The 21,153-nt window shown below is 46.7% G+C and overlaps 1 protein-coding gene across 1 annotated transcript in view; it reads left to right on the top strand.

The window, feature by feature from the left end:
* The window catches only part of adamts17 (ADAM metallopeptidase with thrombospondin type 1 motif, 17), a gene marked incomplete at its 5' end in the record, with an annotated part of 135,570 nt that overhangs the window by 15,941 nt on the left and 98,476 nt on the right, over window positions 1–21,153 (top strand). Inside the window, 3 exons of the mRNA XM_083662099.1 lie at window positions 5,793–5,965; window positions 11,477–11,560; window positions 12,435–12,592. Of these exons, the coding sequence (XP_083518225.1) occupies window positions 5,793–5,965; window positions 11,477–11,560; window positions 12,435–12,592 (415 nt within the window). The remainder of the gene's footprint in view (window positions 1–5,792; window positions 5,966–11,476; window positions 11,561–12,434; window positions 12,593–21,153) is intronic.

The following is a 21,153-nucleotide window of genomic DNA, read 5'->3' as shown; positions in this document are numbered from 1 at the left end:
AGTCCTCTTTGGGACAGTCCTCTCTGGGGACAAGTCCTCTCTCGGACAGTCCTCTCTGGGACAGTCCTCTCTGGGGACAAGTCCTCTCTCAGACAGTCCTCTCTGGGGACAGTCCTCTCTGGGACAGTTCCTATCAGTCCTCTCTGGGACAGTCCCCTCTGGGACACCTCTCTGGACAGTCCCCTCTGGACACCTCTCTGGGGACAGTCCGTGGGGACAAAGCTGGGATGCTCATTTAATTTGTCCTGCAGTCAAAGCATGACTGTAGCAGCGTAGCAGTTTGAGCTGCTGCTGTTTCAAAGGAGTTCATGCTGGTTTTAAAGGCTGATGATCATACAGTTGTTACTCATTGGGTTTCCAACTTACTGCTGCACTGCCCTGGCAGCAGTGCGTGTGTGTGTGTGTGTGTGTGTGTGTGTGTGTGTGTGTGTCTGTGTGCTTCCCACTCCTCGAATCCTGACTCTCTAGCACCTTCCTATCCCTACGGCCCTTTAACCACTAAACTCACTAAACGTCCATGAGTGACTGGGTGACTGACTGGGTGACTGTCCTGACTTTTCCCATCTAATTAACCCGGCAGGGGACCGCTGGTCCAGCGCCGTGGTAAAAATGACCCAGCTTCTGGGTCCCAGTAACTCTCACCCCATTCACACCTGGTTTTTAAATGCGACCTGTATCCGGGTAAGTTATCTGGATAATGGTCGCATTTAAAAACCGGGTTTAAATGGGGTGAGAGAGATCTGAAGACTCAATGTGAGCCAGACTACCTCCAGATGTGGTCAGGCAGATCTGATCACAATGCATTTACACCTCGCATTAGCATGCATTTTTCCTCATCCAGATAACATCCAGATAACTGATCTGGATACAGGTCACATTTAAAAAGCGGGTGTAAACGGGGTGACTGTGACAGCAACAGCAGTGGGCCCTGAGGGAGTTTAGCACTGGAGTGACACTCTGGTTGACCTGCACCAGATTACAACTGATCATATTCAGCAAATTGTTGATGTTTGGATCGCTTGTCTCTTGCTCTCGCTGTCATGAGGTATTCATCAGTCCTCATTTATATACTTGGCCCAGTTATGGAAACATTTTACGGTTTACGTTCCTCTGCCTTTAATTAAAAGCAAAAGTAGACACAACTAAAACAACGTTTAGGCAACTAAAGTCACTTTGTTGAGTCTTTCGGCAACTGAACCACGTTGTGCGTCATGTTGCTTTTTGTAAATACAGTGTCATTGATTTGGTTGATTTCAGTGGTGGTTTCTGTCCTTCTGGAAGTCGGCAGCAGCACTACCAGCTCAGTGGCCTTGTGGTCTGAGTGTCCGCCCTGAGACTGGGAGGTCGTGAGTTCGATCCCCGGCCGAGTCATACCAAAGACTATAAAAATGGGACCCATTTGCCTCCCTACTTGGCACTCAGCATCAAAGGGTTGGAATTGGGGGGTTAGATCACCATGTGATTCCGGTGCACGCTGCCGCTCACCGCTCCCCCAGGGGATGGGTCAAATGCAGGAGAACAAATTTCACACATTGTGTGACAATCAGTGGGACTTTACATCACTGACGGACCTTTACTGAGTCATGCTGCCAAGCGTGGCCTCTGGGCCTCTCATTGTGAACATCTCTAAACACCCTACATCCCCCCAAAAACACACACACACGCATGTGCACGCACACACACACACATGCACGCACGCGCGCGCGCGCACACACACACACCTCTCCACAGTCATTATGCGTCAGCAGCTCTTAAAGGAGAGTAGTATAATGATCCGGGCCTGGGCTGCAGCACTGGTCCAGTTCTTGTGTATGAGGCAATGCTTCTCCCTCAAACTGCTGAGCAGGCAGAGGCATTGTTCCCCCCGCGGCACTCACACTTCAAAGCCCTGTGTTATTTGTCTCTCTCTGTGTGTGTGTGTGTGTGTGTGTGTGTGTGTGTGTGTGTGTTATTTGTCTCTGTGTGTGTGTGTGTGTGTGTGTTATTTGTCTGTGTGTGTGTGTGTGTGTGTGTGTGTGTGTGTTATTTGTCTGTCTGTGTGTGTGTGTTATTTGTCTCTGTGTGTGTGTGTGTGTGTGTGTGTGTGTGTGTGTGTGTGTGTGTGTGTGTGTGTGTGTGTGTATGTGTGTGTGTGTGTGTGTGTGTGTGTGTGTGTGTGTGTGTGTGTGTGTGTGTGAGTGTGTGTTATTTGTCTCGGTGTGTGTGTGTGTGTGTGTGTGTGTTATTTGTCTCTGTGTGTGTGCGTGTGTGTGTTATTTGTCTGTGTGTGTGTGTGTGTGTGTGTGTGTGTGTGTGTTATTTGTCTCTGTGTGTGTGTTATTTGTCTCTGTGAGTGTGTGTGTGTGTTATTTGTCTGTGTGCGTGTGTGCGTGTGTGCGTGTGTGTGTGTGTGTGTGTGTGTGTGTGTGTTATTTGTCTGTCTGTGTGTGTGTGTGTGTGTGTGTGTGTGTGTGTGTGTGTGTGTTATTTGTCTGTCTGTGTGTGTGTGTGTGTGTGTGTGTGTGTGTGTGTGTGTGTGTGTGTGTGTGTGCGTGTGTGTGTGTGTGTTATTTGTCTGGGGGTGTGTATGTGTGACTCCAACACATCCAGTTTACTTTCTTATTACCGTACATGCTTTTTGCCCGCCCACAAACATGGAGGAGCTCTCGTATGGGCTCTCCGCCGTGGGAGTCTGCTCTTTCCAGCCTGGGTGGGATCATGCATTATGCAGAGTTTATGCAATAACAAACCCCCCGGCTATACCTCTCTCAGAGCTGTCACCTCCGGGCGGGGATCTCTGTGTCGGGGCACGTTCTCTGTGCGTTCGCTTCAATCAGTTGCCCGGGTCGCCCCGGCCTCATTTGACTCTTAGGGGAAATACCAGCGTGCGGCTCACATCGCCAAGTCACCAGGTGGTGCGTTTTGTTTTCCACTGGAGCCGAGCGACCGGAGAGACGCAGCCGATCTGCTGCTAACAAGCCCAAGAAAAGTTGGCCACATCAGAACCTTTCGCTGGTCAGTGGCGCTCGACAGCCAATCAGATTTGCCAAAATCCGTTTTTTCCTTCCCGATTTTGTTTCATGAACAATAGTTCTACCTGGCAACAAGTGCAAAATGGGCGAGGAGTTGATTTCGGCCACTTTAAATGAAAGACTACAGGAATAAGTATCTTAAAATGTGATGGTGAACACAGGTGTGTGTGGGGTCAATGGTAAGCTTTATTTTTTATTTTTTTTACTTTAATTAGTGTTCCCCGATTAGTGTTTACTGGCTGTGCTAACTCATCAAAACGACGTGACATTCTGAAAGGCACCAAAGCAGCGAAAGTACACGATTTGCCTCATCGCATGTTCAAGTCAAGTTCATTTGTATAGCCCTAATTCACGAGCATGTCCCAGAGGGCTTCACAGAAAATATGTCTAGCTAATTCTAGCTGACACAACAGATGTTCAGAACTTTGTCGCTGCAGCAGATCCACTCCATAGATGCAAATCAGAGCCAGAGAGTCAGAACTTCAGAATAGATCAAACCCGTTGACCAAGTTGCTCTCAGACAGTGTGTGAAGGCACAGTCAGAGAGACAACAACAAGGCTTTTCACACAGTTTACGTACAACAACAATGCATGGATTATTCTGGCCGTTTGGCTTCCAATGCACCGGGGCTCCCCCCCATCCCCCCCGTTGGATCTTGGGTGGGAGTCCGCCCTCTCTCGGGTTGAGTCCATAAGGTGTTTGTCGCTGCATTGTGGCAGTTCTATCAGAGAACTTCCCCCCCTCCAGAACAAAACCCTCCTATCAGTCACATCTTCACACTCCAACACACAAGCTAAACAGACAACAGATGGTGGACCCGACAATGCCGGAGCCCCATTACAGCCAATGGAGAGAGAGAGGTGGCTGCTGAGAGCTATTGAAGTAAAGCAGTCCCAGATTGACGCCGGAGAGAGACCTAGTTAAATACACGGTGGAATGTTAAGAACCCCTCTTACCGGGGCCCGACAAGCCGACTTAACGCCAATAGTCATCATACCGATGATGATGATGAAGATAGGGGGGATTTAGATTGATGTGCGGCAGGTGGGCGTGGCCTAATTCAAAGGGAGGCTAAGGTGTTTCCAGGTGAGAGGTCACCGCACTAATCGAAGCCACGTTGATCTGCTGAGTCAGTTAAGGATCGTTAACTCTGGCAAAAAGCGAGAGAGATTGTTATGTAATCCATGACTGAGCTTTTTAGTCCTGTTATTCTTAATTGGCCTCAGCTTAACCGCCCCGTTCCCGATGACAACTGGAGATATGCAACAATTGGTTGCTTTGCGGTTCCTCGAACATTTGTTGTTATGGCTGTTTTGCTCGTGTTGCGCTCCCCCATTCTTATGTAACGACGGCTGGTTCTGGTTGCGATGCAAAACATGAGGGTTCTGAGGGGAGTCTGCGACACCGCAAACCCACAGAGAGCCCGTGTCCCTGCCCGGTTCCCAGAACACTGGTCCAGAGAGTCCAGAGAGACCGTTTTTAAAGGGACACTTCGCCGAAAAACAATGCTGATTTATTTTGCACATGATCTCACGCATTACTGTATCTGAAAGCTGTAAACACTTTTGCAGACGTTCGTTTAGTTTTTACAGTTGTTGAGCGTTGATTTGGGTCAAGTCGATGCCAGTGATGTCATGGGGAGACTTGTAATTAATAGAAGCCATTGATTCGGTGCCCTCCGCGATGACATCACCGGCGTCGACTGAACTCAAATCAACTCTCAATAACTGTGAAACTAAATGGATGGCTGCAAAACTGTTGACAGTTTTACAGATATGTGTTTTCAGAGTGGTGGCATTTCTGGAGAGATCAGGAGGGAAGTTGTTGGTGGATAAAAAGGGACAAGAGTGCCCGGTAGGCCAGGCCAGGCCAGGCCACGCCAGGCCAGGCCAGGCCAGGCCAGGCCAGGCCAGGCCAGGCTAGGCTAGGCTAGACTAGGGAAGATAGAATCAGACTTTGTTTGTAAAGGCATCTTATCTGGGCTGATCTGCAGACAGAGGCTGCTTATCAGGCACCTCTGTCAGGCTGGGCTACCTTATAACGCTCAGATCATATTTGCTCATGTGATCTAGACTAGAGTATTTGGCTTGTTTGTATGTTATGTAATACATAATGATATTACACTGTAAACCCATGTTTACAGTGTAATATCATTATGTATTAGATAACATACAAACAAGCCAGGTTTCAACTGATATCACTGTGCATAATATAGAACAAAATGCAGCGGTAGATTCCCTGCCTACCGACATGAGGGTCGCAGGTTCGAGCCCCACTGTTACCTCCGGCTTGGTCAGGCATCCAATTGTCCAGGCACAATTGGCCGTGTCTGCGGGTGGGAAGCCGGATTAAGGGGATGATGAGTCCTGGTTTGCCGCACTAGTGCCTCCTCTGGTGGGTCGGGGCGCCTGTTTTAGGGCGGTAGCGGAACTCTGCGAATAGCGTGATCCTCACACACGCTACGTCCTGCCAGTGAAGCTCCTCGCTGTCAGGTGAAGAGAAGCGGCTGGCGACTGCACATGTATCGCAGTACGAATAAATAAAGGACTGAGCGGTTTGATTATGCTGTTCACCCCCTTTCGTTACCTCTCCCCTTTGCAGCAACGCATAACGTTACAGCACCAGTAATGTACAGCACCCCCTAGAGGCTGCTCACAGTGGCTTCATTTCCCACCATTAGGTTTAGGTTTAGGTTTAGGTTTAGGAGCATTCTAGGTGAGTGAAGTATCTAAGCTTGGTCTGCCTGTCTGCCCCTCTGCCTGTCTGTCCGTTTGTGGTAGGGAAGAAGAAGGAGAAGCGCTCCAAAGTGTGCGAGGAGGCTCGGGGGCGGAGGAACGCCATCCGGCTGAGCGAGGCGTACACGGTGGAGACGGTGGTGGTGGCCGACGCCGACATGGTGCAGTACCACGGAGCCGAGGCCGCACACAGGTTCCTGCTCACCGTCATGAACATGGTAAGACCACATGGACATACAGTAATACAAGAAGCCGGATAGGCTATTTAGAGGCAAAGTGACCGCCTACTTCCTGCTTCAGCACTGCACCAGAGATTTTCATCCGCCATTTATTTTCCCATAGACATTTAGTAAAATGCTTATAAAAAATAGTTTTACTTGTTCAAACCAAACAGTTCAGCTATATTTAGAATCGGGAGCAGGGACGTGCAGAGAACATTAGAGGGGCAGGGGCTCAAATTCATAAAAGGGCACTACAGCCGCCGTCCGGAGGGCGGGGGCGGAAATTTGAGGCAATTTGAAGGCCAATTTAGGGGTATAACTCATTTTAAATATTCCGATTTTAACCAGATTTAGAGGAATATCTCATTTTAGGATGAGACTTTGACAAACATACATACCTGATTCACGTTGACTGACTGATATATCTGTCAGACTGTGTGCGCCTGTGCTGCTGCTGTCCGTCTGCATGGTTGCTCTGGCTGAGTGGAGTGCGCACTGCCAGGGCCGTAGCTAGCTATGAGGACGGGGAGGTCCGGACCTCCCCTAATATTTCAGAGGGGATTTTTTTTTTTTTTTTTTTTAATAAAACAATCTGCATGGAAAAGCATGAAAAACACGGGATCGCTTTTATTTTGAAATGAAAGGCAGGTCAGGCAGGAAGTCATCTGACGCCGCGTCCGCGGTAACTTGATTCCGAGAGAGCAGCAGCATGGTGGTGAGTGATGACTGTCTGTCTGCCTGGCGAGATAATTGAAGGTGAGCGAGCTGCGAGACAGTGAGCGAAGTGAACGACAGACAGTGAGTGACACTGACAGATTTTTTAGCAACAACCAAGAAAGTAAGTGTCTAGTCTGTCTCTTAAGTAATGTTACCTGTGTGACACGTTGGGATGCTACTGGCTAATCATGCATGATGCCAATTGCCAAGCTCCCGAAGTCAGGTATGCAGGTGGCTATATGCATGGTTTCAGTTTCATGACCCAATAAGTAACAAAAAGAGGTGGTGTAAAGTTAAAAACAACAGAATATATTTTATTTTATTTTTCAATCGTTCCTATCAGGAATAAATAAATGTCCCTCTGTATGTTTTTTTTTATTATCGATGATGACTTTGTGTGTTAGTACGGCTTGGGTTGTGTACCTGTGTTTGTAGGTGTCATTTTGATATGAATTTGGCTAAAACAGTTTGTGTTTGTTAGTTACAATTATGTTGACAGGAGAGCTGAGCAGGTGGTGACATGAAAGAGAATATACTGAATAATGACATCACAACAGTATAATCCTAATGTTGATTTAAAATGATATATTACTCTAAATATGGCTTAAAAAGGGGGAAAAAAAACCTCAATTTTTTTTCGGCAGCGCCGAAAAAAATATCCGCCTCCCCTTGCTGGACCTCCCCTATTTCGGAACCCTGGCTACGGCCCTGCGCACTGCTGGAGTGGGTGGGGACGGGCCACGTGCGTTTTTGGGTTGGTGCCTTCAGGGGCGGTTTAGAAAAACACTGCTCCATGCAGAGGCCTATTACAAATGGTGCATTCAAGGCCAAGAGAGCTCGGAAAAGGCATTTCTCTTTGAATGCTGCCTTCAGTGATGGCATGGAAAGGGCAATTTCCATACAAAGCACCATTAGAAATGCATTCATGGTCAGGAAAGGGCACTTTTTATTTTATTTTTTCATGTGTCTGAGCTGTTTGTTTTGTTCATGTGTTGTTGGAATGAAAGTGCAAAATGTATTATAAGAAAAAAAAAAAAAAAAAAGGCACTTTTTAAAGACTGAAAAAAAGGCAGGGGCTCAAGCCCCCTTTCATGTCTATGTGTGCACGTGCCTGATCGGGAGAGACCATAGAACATTTCACTCGGACCAAAACTGAAAAAAACAACATCGCAAAAAAATAATAATCTTTAAATCCGCAGTTCTTTTACGTTTTGGTCAGAGTGAAATGTTATGTGGTCTCTCCTGTTTCTAAATATATCTGAACCGTTTGACCAAGTGAAACTATTTTTATAAGCATTTTACAAAATGTCTATGGGAAAATAAATGGCGGATGAAAATCTCTGGTGCAGTGCTGAAGCAGGAAGTGACGTTCACTTTGGCTCTCTATACAAACTGACCGCCCATTCATTTGAACGTAAGCTGCTCACCAGCGCATGAAGCATTCTGAAGGGGTTTTTCCTTCCTGGTTTGACTTCTGTGATGTGCGGCCCAAAGTCATGTGACATGTCTGCTTAAGTGTTCACGAGTGAGCCCGGGCCCAGAGTGTAGTGGCCCAGAGCCAGAGAGAGAGAGAGAGGAAGCTCCAGAAAACGACTCTTGGTGGCTTCTGAAAAATGAATTGGCTCATAGTATAAAACTCATTAGGAACGTGTTTACTGAGGTCATAAAGCAAGTGAGAAGTAGAGTCATTTTCCCCATTCACTTCTATATTAGTGGTTCCCAACCTTTCTTGGCTCGTGACCCCACTTTGAACTCTAGTGACCCCAGACATTCAAAAACACAGACCGTTTTTTTGCCTGGTCACATGAATGTGATGAATGAATGTGTGAATCAAGAACTCGATTTTTATGATGGGAAGTGAAAATGTAGGATACTTTTATTTGTTATAAATTGTGTGTGATGTTTTATGATTATGATTATGATGATGATGATGATTATGATTATCAGGATTATTATTATTATGATTATTATTAGTAGTATTGGTCAATTACTAGAAATGTCAGCGACCCCATTTGAATTCCATGTGGGTTTGGGAAAGCCTGTTCTATACAATCGGACTTCTTTTCGCAGCCATAGACTGTCTAAGTGAGTGAGTTATATACAAATTCACCCCCCCCCGTACAGTTGTTATGAATGGTGAAATTAGCGATAGATATTTTTGAACCAGGCCGTAAATTATATTTATATATTATAGATATTTACTTCTGCTGTAAAGTCAGGCATTTTTAACATGGGAGTCTACGGGGAATGACTGTGCTTTTGCAGCCAGCCTCAAGTGGCCATTCGAGGAACTGCAGTTTTTGCCACTTCCACGTTGCCTTTATTTTTCAGAAGGGGAGGTTGGGGCTTTCGGTAAGAGGTCACACTCGTACTGCTCAACTCAACGTCACCTGTGCTCAACCACTGCTCAACTCAACGTCACCTGCCAAGAATGACTTTCACCTGCCAAAATAATTAATACACATTTTTCAGCGCATAATATTCAGGTACATACATCTCTAAAGTGGCAGGAGAAGATTTACACTTTGAATTTAGAACTTTGCTCGCTCACTAAATACAATATATCTTTCATGTTTTGTTTTGTTATTCCCATGTGTCACCACATGGGCATAAAACATAACATTTCAACTAACGTTAGGCTAGTTAGCCATCCAGGCAGTGGAGAAACACACGTGTAAGTGCTAAAGCTTTTGTCAAAGGGGGTGTAGCAGAGGGAAAAGCACTCACAGCTCGGCCAGATAGACTCAAGGCACAAACTAAGACCTGCATGGATCTGATTTGTACAATTACCCTAATCCAGAAATGATGACTAGATTATATTAAGTCGTGTGTGTGTGTGTGTGTGTGTGTGTGTGTGTGTGTGTGTGTGTGAGAGTGTGTGAGAGAGAGAGAAAGGGGGGGGGGATGATAATCCAGACACTATGGGGGTTAGGGGTGTACAAAAAAATTGATCCTTTAAGAATCACGATTCTAAATCGATTCCCAAGTCCTAAATGACAACGTTTTTATTCGTGCCCTTTTAGGATGAATACATTTTGTCTTAGGTTTGTGTGTATTGTATTTATTGCAATCAGTTGATAAAACCTTAAAAAAAAATCCCCCTGTGTTCTAAATCAAGAATCGATTTTGACTCGGGAATCATTTTTGTTGCGACGCCGACGCTTCACAGCCCCTTCATTCGAACAGCGACACCGGCAGCGGTCGCTCGTGTCGTGAGTTGGCTCTCTCTCTCTGATGTCCTCTTGTGTATTTACCTTCAAAACCCACCAAAGGTCGTGCTGCTTTTGATGGAGCGCACTGCTCCAGCAGCAGCAGCAGCAGCAGCAGCAGCAGCAGCAGAACTCTTGGCCCGGCCCGCGTGTTCTCCCCGCTCGCTCGCTCGCTCTGCGCTGGGACCCGGGCCAGTACCACATCCCCTGTTCTCTCGCCCAGCACAGCCCCCTCATTACAGCACAGCCAAACTGAATCAACCCCAGTCAACGCTCAGAGGAACAGCACACGAAGAGACGTCCAACTCTGGGCTTTGGGCAACCAGGAGGCCAGAGCGAGGGGGAGAGAGCAAAGAGAAATGTCCCAGCCAGAGAGAGGCTGGCCAGGGTGCAGGAAAACGGCAGGAAAAAGGCAGTTTTTGAGTGGGGAGAAATCGCTCTCATCACACCTATTCTGGTCCGTTCCTGCCTCTGTGACCTGGTGTTTGCTGGGAGCAGTGTTGCAGGGCAGTGAGATAATCCACCTGGTCTTCTCCCCGCAGTACCGACACCGTTTCTATTTATTCTCCTTTTGTAGTCATTTTTGGAACATGCCCATTTGGAGTGTACTTGGCTGTGTGCATGACTTTCCATGGCTTGTTCTGCCTACAGGCCTGCAACTGTTTTTGCGTCTTGATGGCATTACCACACCAGATTAGCAGCTTTCCTGAGGCAGAGAACTAGGGATGTCGCAATACTGTATATCGTCCCACGATATACAGTATCCCGCGATATCAAAACGTGACAATTATGTATCGTTGAGATGAAATCTCATATCGCGAGAAAAAGCTCGCTGAACATGGTGGCGCTGATCTGCATCTGATTGCACGCTCGCTCTCCTTTTCATCGCTTTGTTTGAACGGACGAGGGACGTTACAGACGCGGAGGGATGAAAACGGTGAAATGACTCAAATCAGCGCGGAGGATGCCCCCTCAACTTACAAATCGATCGCAAAAAAAAGATTGTTAAAATATCGTATCGTATCGTTATCAATATCGTGTATGGTATCGTGAACGGAGTGTATCGTGACACTAGCAGAGACCTATATAGGGAGAAATCTGCGTGAAACAAGCACTATGAATTGAAGGCTTATATTATGCTAATACTTCACAGACATTCGCTGGAAATCACATTGTTGACTTGGCTTGTATTTCATTTAGACAAATGGGTGTCGGGAGAAAAATGTCTTGTGAAAGTTTCACCTGATCCTTCTCTGTCGTTTAGTCTTTTTTCCTGGTTGTTACAAACCCCCTGAAGTCAAAACGTGTTTTTCTTCGTGTTCCTTCAGTTAGATGTTTGAGCTTCACTGTGCAGAATGATGATGTCTCTGCAGAGTTTGACACTAGAAGACTGTTGTCACATCTGTCTGCTGAAAGTGGAAGGTTTCTCTGTGCACAATGAAAAGCCAATGTTTAGGGGCGGGCCCTATGTGTATGATTTGTGACATCACAAATAGTGTGGAAGCCAATCCCTGTCCGATATTCAACTTTACACTTTAACGTAGGGAAATGGTCACTGAAGCCTTTGCTCTCGTTCCTGCAGGTCTACAACATGTTCCACCACCAGAGTCTGGGAGTCAGGATCAACATCCGCGTCACCAAGCTGGTGCTGCTTCACAGCCGCCCGGTAAGCCCCGCCCACCTCGGGCTCTCTGTGACCTCTGACCTCTCTGACCACCCACACAACCTCACTGTCAGCAGATGCTGGCCCCGCCCTCTGTGTGTGTGTGTGTGTGTGTGTGTGTGCGCGCGCGTGCGTGCGTGTGCGTGCATGTGTTTACTTAAGTCGAATTCAGGGACACACACCTGACTTAAGACCAGGTGATTGGGGACAGCGAGTGCAATTGGGACAAAAGTCGTATCCCCAGCTGATAAAAAGCTGATTTTGGTGAAAATTCCGATATCGATATATCGGCCGATATTCTTATATTATATACACACATTATATTACACTTTTTTTTGCAATGATCCCTCAAATATCAAACACTTGACAAATTATGACTTGACATGACTTGAGATATGGAATGTATGCAGGATATTTTACAGTCCAAAATGACATCAATGCAATGAAACTGTAAACTTCACTGGGAATTTAATAATGATAAATAACTAGAAATACAAAAAACACAAATGGAACAAATATAAAATATAACTAAGAAAAAAGATCAAATATACACAACATGCTGTCTATAACTTACAAAAAAAAAAAAAAAAAAAAAAAGATCTGCAATATCGGCCAACATATCGGGCTCTAATGTGAATGTAATTATAAAGGGGAAATAGTGTGACAAAGCGCCATGAGAGGACACGTCTGATTGGTCCCGTGTGAACCCTGTAGGACAGGCTGAAGGTCTGATTGGTCCCGTGTGAACCCTGTAGGACAGGCTGAAGGTCTGATTGGTCCCGTGTGAACCCTGTAGGACAGGCTGAAGGTCTGATTGGTCCCGTGTGAACCCTGTAGGACAGGCTGAAGTGTGATTGGTCCCGTGTGAACCCTGTAGGACAGGCTGAAGGTGGGCCATCATGGGGAACGCGCTCTGGAGAGCTTCTGTCATTGGCAGTACCAGGAGTTCGGGGGCGCCCGGTACCTCGGCACCAATCACGTGCCCGGAGGCAGAGACGACATCCCACCTGTGGACACCGCTGTGCTGGTCACCAGGTATGGCTCCTCCCTCTCTGGAACACGCACACTGTTACTAGAGATGCACCCTGATATCGGCACGCCATCGGTATCGGCCGATAAAGGCTATAAAATGAATATATCAGCATTGGCCTGAAACAAAATGAAACTATGTTTTGTTGAAGTCTATTCTGAATACTTTGCCCAGTGAATGTGTACATTTGGAAAAGCATTGTATTTATAAAGCGTGCATACTGTTAATCGGTCTTAGCAATCAGCCAAAAGACATGGAAAATATCGACATATCAGAAAGAAAGAAAAAATACAATATTGTGCGTCTCTGACGACTCTGTTACATCCAAAGACAAGTACATGTACAGACTCTACAATCCAGTATATTAGTGTGAATGACATACAATTACATAAGTAATGAATGATCAGTGTATTAAAATGTGACATAGCTAATAGCATATTCCATAGATACAGTACATGGAAGCACTGCTGATAAACCAATGTGATTGACTATAAAATACCGTCATCCTAAAGCACCTCAGAATGTATTGTCTTACCACCATACAGATATCTGGCTTTATACATCACCGTATATGGTGTTATGGCAACAGTCCCATGCAAACTGATAGATAAAGAAGCCAGAAGTTTGTTCATGACGTTATGGAAAAAGAGACTGTGCTGCGACATCAGATATCTTCAGGAGTGCTGCTGGACCCAAGAAAAGCAGCGTTTCCATAAGAGATCCCCAAAAAGCAGTCAAGACAAACAGAAAACCTGTTCACACCAAGTCCAAAGTCAACATGTCCCTCTGTCCATATACAGGCTTCCCACGGGTCCTTGGAATCCCTGAAAGTTTGTGAATTTGAGAATATATATATATCATATATATATATATACACATATATATACACACATATATATATATATATATATATGTATGTATGTATCAGTGTTGTAACAGTAATTACCCTTAATCCGTGTCTCAAACTATGCTGTGTTGGGTCCTTGAATTGGGGGGAATTCGGCCTGGAGAGTCCTTAGAGATTCCTTGTTCGGAATCGGTCCCTATGAGAGAAATAGTGGACTATTTAGTGTGTTCACCATTTTGTGCTAGTGTCCGAATTCCCAACTGTGAATTTGATTCACTATATAGTCCACTATAAAATACCCACAATGCACAGCGATTTCTAGTGAACAGTGATGTACTGTACCCTACATTTTCACCGGTATAGACCTTTGATTGACGTCACTCACGTACGGGCACGCCCACCGCCGCCATGTTCTCGACATAGCGCTGCAGCTTCTTAAGTGACAGCCTATGTGAGAGCAGCGTTTATAGGAAGCTAGCCGCCGTTAGCGTTACCTGTATCGTTCCAATTGTGTTCGCTGTTCGGATGGTGACCTGCGTTAGGCACGGCTGTAGTAATGACAGCAATAAAGTCCCCGTGGTTTGTTTCTATCTCTACCATCCACAGACGTGAAGGGAGCGAGACGGAGGATACGTCAGCAGCACAGGAGATGTGTGGATAGTTAGGAGAGACAGGTGAAACTTTCTGACAGCTCCTCACAGCAAAGTCTGTTCACCTCGTTTTTTCTTTTGTTTATTATTACAGGCATTAACGGCAGCATACAAACAACAACTCTTTTATTGCCGTCATCACTATCGCTATTTTGTAATGGAACAGAAACGACAATAAGGCCGTTACTATAGTTGTCAGCTGCAGGACGGTATGTCAACAATATGGCGCTGTCCGGGGTTAGCGAATAAGGTCTATACCACAGTGCCAAGCGGTTGTCTTTACCGAAGGAGAAGAAGAAAGTCGCTAGCTCGCGAGCTAACAAGCTTGTGAGCTACTTGACCAGCACAGCTTGCTATTAGGAGACGGCACCATAGTTGACAAAACCACACATGCACGCAATTAGAATTTCAACTGTTTGGATTTAGCAGTCAAAACATGCAACATCAATACTGCCTGAGGACATTTCAGTCTGCTGGAGAGCTCGGTTTGTTTTAGTGATACTGGGTGCGGATTGCTTGCGTCACATGAATACCCTGCTTGTCTTATGATGCTATGATCTTCAGAAAAGAAATCTGTGTAGTGTCCAAAACCCATTTGATCGTTCCCCATATAGTTCACTATATGATAAACACCAGTGTTGGGCAAGTTACTTTCAAAATGTAATATACTACATATTACTAGTTACTTTCATTTGAAAGTAATAAGTTACTTTACAATATTACTGTCTGTGTAGAGTAACTCGTTACTTATTACACTACTTTTGCATTACTTTCACCAAAACAACAGCAGCAGCAGTATGACATCGCTGCCCCGAAACGATCCCAAAAAATAATTTCAACTGCCTTGAAGTCAGTGTAAACAATCCAAAATTCTAAATGTTATTATTTTCCTTTGTTATTGTCATCTATAGTGGTTATTTGCATAAAAACACACGGTTTGATTAGGAAATGATTGTATCTTTTTTAAATATGTACTTTGATTTAAAAAAATGTTTTACTCAATTTGTAACTTGAGTTACTGGTAACTGGTATAATATTACTGAAATCCTATAAGTCATAAGTTATACTACTGATTTGCTGCTAAAAGTAATGACATGTAATATGTTACTTTTGTAATGAGTTACCCCCAACACTGATAAACACCACATGGGGAATAGTGAGTGAGTGAATGAATGAATGAGTGAACCATTCCGAACACGGCACTTGGAGCTGATGTCATTTGAGGTGTGGGAACGCCGCATACACACACACACACACACACACACAAACACACACACACACACACACACACACACGCACACACACACACACACACACACACACACACAGACACACGCTGCATACAAACCTTCCAGACATTTTTTTCCCCACCGCTGGTATACCTTGACCTTAAAGTTCCCAGTCCTTGCTCCTGACTCCCCCCTCACCTCCCCTCCCCTCCCCTCCCCCCCCCCTCCCCTGCCCAGTCATTTCTCAGTCTGTCAGCGCTGCCGGTTTGTTCTCAATCCACCTCCCTCACTCCCAACAAGGCAGCGTCTGGCACAACATGACACATTCCCAATTTAGGATTAGCTATTATTACCTGCTGTAACTCCGGGGAGGGAGGTGGGGGGGTGGGGGCGGGGTTGGGGGGCGGGGGGCAAAAGGGATCCTTTTGTTGAAATGAGTACTCATGTCGCCTGTCAGATCCTATCCTGTCTCCTTCAGGAGGTAGCAGGGGGGGGGGGGAGGGGAGGGGGCAGGAGGTGAGGAGGGCATGTACAGAGGGGGCTTTTGTTCTGGAGGTGGTTTGTTATAAACCTGATCTACCCCCCACACACACACACACACACACACACACACGCCGCCCCCCTCTCCGGCTGTCATAAGGCTTCCTCTGTGGAGACGTTCTGGGGGGAGCGCTCGTTTCGGGATCCACATCTGTTGGAAGGGGAGGAGAGGGACGATGCCAGCAGCAGTCAGGAGAGGAGAGGCAACGCGCGGAGAGGCAAATTAAAGCATGTCACGGCGCTCCTCGGGTTTCGGGTCCGATCGCGCTGGCGCCGCCCCGCAGGCCGGGCCGCGTGTGTGCGCGCGCGTTACTGTACCGTAGCGTACGCACGGGCGAAAAAGCTGACGTGTGGATGACATGTCTGCTACGCGTCTCTAACAGCTTATTAGCAGCCTCTTAGGAGGAGATAAGCAGGATATTTGATAGTGGCCTCTGGATGATTTCATGGCTCTTTATATAGAATGGGTAGATACACCGTCAGTGCCATTGTGCAGAGGGGAACAATTGCAGGTTTGGGTGTTTTTCTTTTTTGGATCAGGCGTGTTCGACATTTGTCATCTATGAAGTCAGGTTTATTATTGTTAAGCAACTGCCCTGCTTCACATTCACACACTGGGAGTTGTCAATCACACCTAAAACATAGTCTTTTATATTGTCTATTTTATTCTAAGTGAGTGAGTTTTATAAAAATTCACGTATAGTTGTCATGAAAGGTGAAATTAGCTATATAGACCAAAACTGTGTTTTGGCCCAGACTGTAAACATGCTGAATCCTGTTACAAAGTGGGGGATTTTAACATGGTACTGAATGGGTATGACTTCCTTTTGGGTCCAGCCTCAAGTGGCCATTTAAGGAACTACAGCTTCCATCAAACCCCGAGCTAGCCCACTGGTCCAAGCCTGAGCTTGCCGCCTGGTATAACCACAGTCATCTGCTGTCGGGGAAGAGTGTTACTCACCGGCTTGCCCAGCTGGTCTGGAGAACCAGCCACCTTTCATCATTTACAAACCTGCTTCATGAACCTTTAGTCTACTGCCTCCCATGGTAGTGTTTCACACCATCTTTTCCAACGTCATCAAACGTCCACCTCAAAGTGTACGCCTACAGTTTTTAGGGGGTGAATGCAGAGTTGTTGATTACTGTCTGTATAGGTACAGAGTTTATGCTGGTAATGTCAGCACAGTTCCCTTTACAGCATGGACCCAGGAGGAGGAGGAGGAGGAGAGAAAGGCCATGTCAGAGCACTTCTTCCAGGTGGTGGAGGAGGTGCAGCTGGGTGGGGATAAACTGTTGAGATTGGTCTCGAGTCTTTGGTTGGAAATGGAGACTGTTTCAGATGAATGTGGTTTGGCAAGCTGCTACAGGAGCTCTGTATGAGAAAGATCTGCCACCCACGGACTTTTCCCAGATAGGGGTCTGGCTCTGCTGGAGCGCGTAGGGAAAAGGGTGCAGGGATTAAATAAGAAAATCATATAGGCCGGAGTCCATATAATGCCTTGTAGGACTTGGAAATCAACCATATACTTTACTGGCGGATAGGAGTGAATGCTCTCACCCTCCTCCTAGTCCCAGTAAGAACTCAGAAATATGTTGTAGATTACTGACTGAGAAGTTCATTTGGAGAGAGGAGAACAATGTAACCTGGATGTAACCAAAGCATAGACTCGTTTCTCGGCATCTTGTAATGATAGGAAGCTTCTTCTCTTAGTTAATGTCGTGTGGTCATCTGTTGCTCTGTAGACTGATACATTAATTTCATTACTTCTCCTTTAAGAGAGCCATATTTGTAAGCGTCAACATGGCCAATATCACGACAGGCACAACATGGTCTTACAAATCTGTGGTGGGTTAGTGTGCCCCTCTCAGCCATTTTACCTACTTAGCCCCGCCTCTCTCCTCTGTGCATCTGTTCTGCTCTTTTCATACTTCACCTGTTTTCTGCTTCACTCTTTTCTTTCTCTCATCCCTTTCTCCCTCTCTTTCTCTCCCTCTCTCCCTCCCTCTCTCTCTCTCTCTCTCTCTCTCTCCATCCCTCTCCCTCCCTCTCTCTCTCTCTCTCTCTCTCTCCCTCCCTCTCTCTCTCCCTCTCTCTATCTCTCTTTCTCTCCATCCCTCTCCCTCCCTCCCCCCCTCTCTCTCTCTCTCCCTCCCTCTCCCTCTCTCTCTCTCTCTCTCTCTCCCTCTCTCCCTCTCTCTCTCTCTCTCTCCCTCTCTCTATCTCTCTTTCTCTCCATCCCTCTCCCTCCCTCTCCCTCCCTCTCTCTCTCTCCCTCTCTCCCTCTCTCTCTCTCTCTCTCCCTCTCTCTATCTCTCTTTCTCTCCATCCCTCTCCCTCCCTCCCTCTCTCTCTCTCTCTCTCTCCCTCCCTCTCTCTCCCTCTCTCTCTCCGCTGTGCATTTTCCACGTGCAGCTGCAGCTCTGTACGTCTGTCTGTCCCCACCTCCGTCCAAATGTGTGTCAGGTCCACTCAATGTCGCTGGCAGATCCCAGCCCATCATGCGCTGCAGTGTGCGGAGAGCAGCCGACACCGCAGCCTCCCTGTCTGCCGGGCCTTCAGCACCCATTAGGCGAGAGAGGAGAGAGCGTTTAGTCACACCGCTCAGCCCGACCCGGCTGTGCTGCTCAGCCCGACCCGGCTGTGCTGCTCAGCCCGACCCGGCTGTGCTGCTCAGCCCGACCCGGCTGTGCTGCTCAGCCCGACCCGGCTGTGCTGCTCAGCCCGACCCGGCTGTGCTGCGCTGTCCCAAGAGTTCACAGTAAAGCCCAATTGATGCTTCGTCTGCCGACACTTTTGAAACGGTCGCCGACAGAAATGAGGACTTGAGTCGACACTTTCAAGTGACGGCGAGCAGCATCTGCTACCTGGTGAAATGTCTAGTGTCGCTGACTACGTCACGATGTGTCGCGCAAGTCTGATTGGCTATATAGACGGGCACGCGCTTGACTTCCTTGTTTTAGTTTTCGCTGAAATGAAATGAATGAACGTGTCCCCGCTATTTTGTATCGGCATGTCCTTGATGTATGACTTCGTGAAAATCACAAAGAACACCGTGTCGTTATATTACATACGGCTGCAGTTACATCTTGCCTCCGACGTGGGTTCACTGACAGCATTCCCTCTCTTGGCTGTCTGCACTAGTTCTCTGCCTCCCTCTGTCTATAGCGTCACGTGACCGTTGAGCCGAGGAGAGAAGCATAAATGCAGCAACATGAGTGACACTTTATTTTTCGTCTGCGACCATGTGCTGAGCGACACTTTCTAATAAGTATAAATTAAGCTTAACCCAGCCCGACCCAGCTGTGCTGCTCAGCCCGACCCGGCTGTGCTGCTCTGTCCAAGAGTCCACAGTGGCCTGCTTGGAGATCTGCCTTCAATCAGTGGTGTGGCTGACTGCTCCCTGCACATGTTACAGTATGAAGGTCTCATTCTGATCAGCGGTTCTGTTCCAGAGACATGCGAAAACATTGACGGCATCATGGAAATAAAAAAAATAAAAAAAATAAACATCCATGCGGAATGACCTGGAGATGTCAGATTTTGGGGGGAAATTGCTTCAGAAATAGTTAAGTGTGGTGTGTGTGAACATCTTGACGTCAACAAATGAGTACCGCATCAGTTTTGAGACATTAAACACTCATTAACCCGGCCTTTACGCTGCATTTTATTTTGTGTGCCGTGAGTCGGATTGAACTGGAAATCTGTTGGGTTGCTTTATGGCACAAAGGGAGATTGCTTTACAACACAGGCCAGGAAGAGAGCACTGTTCTTATGACAGTACGGGCCCTATCTTCCCAACGGCGGTAATTTTGCGTTAGCGGCAGTTTTGCACTGGAATAGCGCCGCACAAAGCCCTAATTGTGGGCGTGTCGGCCCGCTGCGCTTCACGTCATCTCGGCGCACATCTCCGTATAGACGTGTTTAGTCTTAGACGAGTGAGTGAGTGCACTGAAGCCCCTGGTTAATTCCCCTCTGACCTGGACTGCCTATCACAGCTGTGTGTCAAAGGAAGCCCTCTTAACCTCCATGGGGCTCCTTGACCACTGAGGGTTGCAGAGGTAGAAGCCTCCCATCATCTTCTTCCTCCCAGTCAGCTCCTTGAGCAAAACACCAGACCCGTCCTGACGAGTCGACGTCTTCTACGCAGTGTGTTTATGCGTTCACGTTATTAAGCGAATAGCCGAACTGGACGCGGGAAAGGAAGCGACGGCGGCTTTTCCGTCACTTCCTGTAAAGTCGCGGCGCAAGTTGCTACTTAGACTGTAAACAGTGGAGCACGGACGCACGTGGAAAAGGAAGTGACGGTGGCAGGAGAGGCGCGCTGTACAGGAAGCTGGGAAAACCGGTGGGGCTGTCCCAGAGTCTATATTTTTTCAAATAAAAATACACAAGTATTCCTGTACATTCGATGCATACTGTAATCAATAAATATCCCAGCAAATCTATAATTCCCTATAAGCTAATAGCCTATTATAACCTAGTAGCTTACTAGCCTACAGAAGACTAAAATACCAACCCACTATCTGTACTGTACCTGAAGCTGATCAGTTCAGCTACAGTATGAACACTGTAGTGTGCATACTCTCTGTGTGTGTGTGTGTGTGTGTGTGTGTGTGTGTGTGTGTGTGTGTGTGTGTGTGTGTGTGTGTGTGTAGTGTGTGTAGAGTGTGTGTGTGTGTGTGTGTGTGTGTCTGGCCCCAGCTCGTTAAGGCTGGGCGTTCAAAGGCAACTCATATTTGAACCCACTGCGACCTTCCAGGCGGGTCGTTAACGGTGTTTGCTTTAAATAGAGCTTCCTCAATAAGCGTTCTTTGATGTTGTGGGCTGGGAGTCTTTTTGCATCCTCTCGAGAAGGCAAACAGCAGCCGCTCCCCGCGTCCTCTTAATGCACGTCTAAACCTCACACATCTAAACCACATCTAAACCACATCTAAACCACATCTAAACCACATCTAAACCACATCTAAACCACATCTAAACCATGTGCTCTTAATGCACATCTAAACCTCACAACAGGGGGATATTGCTCCCCGTCTCGTCAAAAAGATCGGAAACTATATGTAATTAGTTACCTTCCACCTCTGCGACTGCTACAGCTGTTTCGATATTTGTGTAGAACAGTGTTTCTCAGACTTTTTCAGACCAAGGACCACTTAAACCCATGAAAAAAACTCCGGGACCACCTAACTCCCAAAACATCCCCAAAAACAATAGGCCTACTATTTCAACTGTAAATTACAAATTACAGGCTAATTAAATGACAAATAGCAGTACAATCAATCCAATTTTTGGCTTCCCA

This window comes from Poromitra crassiceps, assembly GCF_964638095.1.
Source record: "Poromitra crassiceps genome assembly, chromosome: 28".
Lineage (NCBI taxonomy): Eukaryota > Metazoa > Chordata > Actinopteri > Beryciformes > Melamphaidae > Poromitra > Poromitra crassiceps.
Note: the sequence above shows the minus strand (reverse complement) of the source record. Positions and strands in the feature narration are given on the sequence as shown.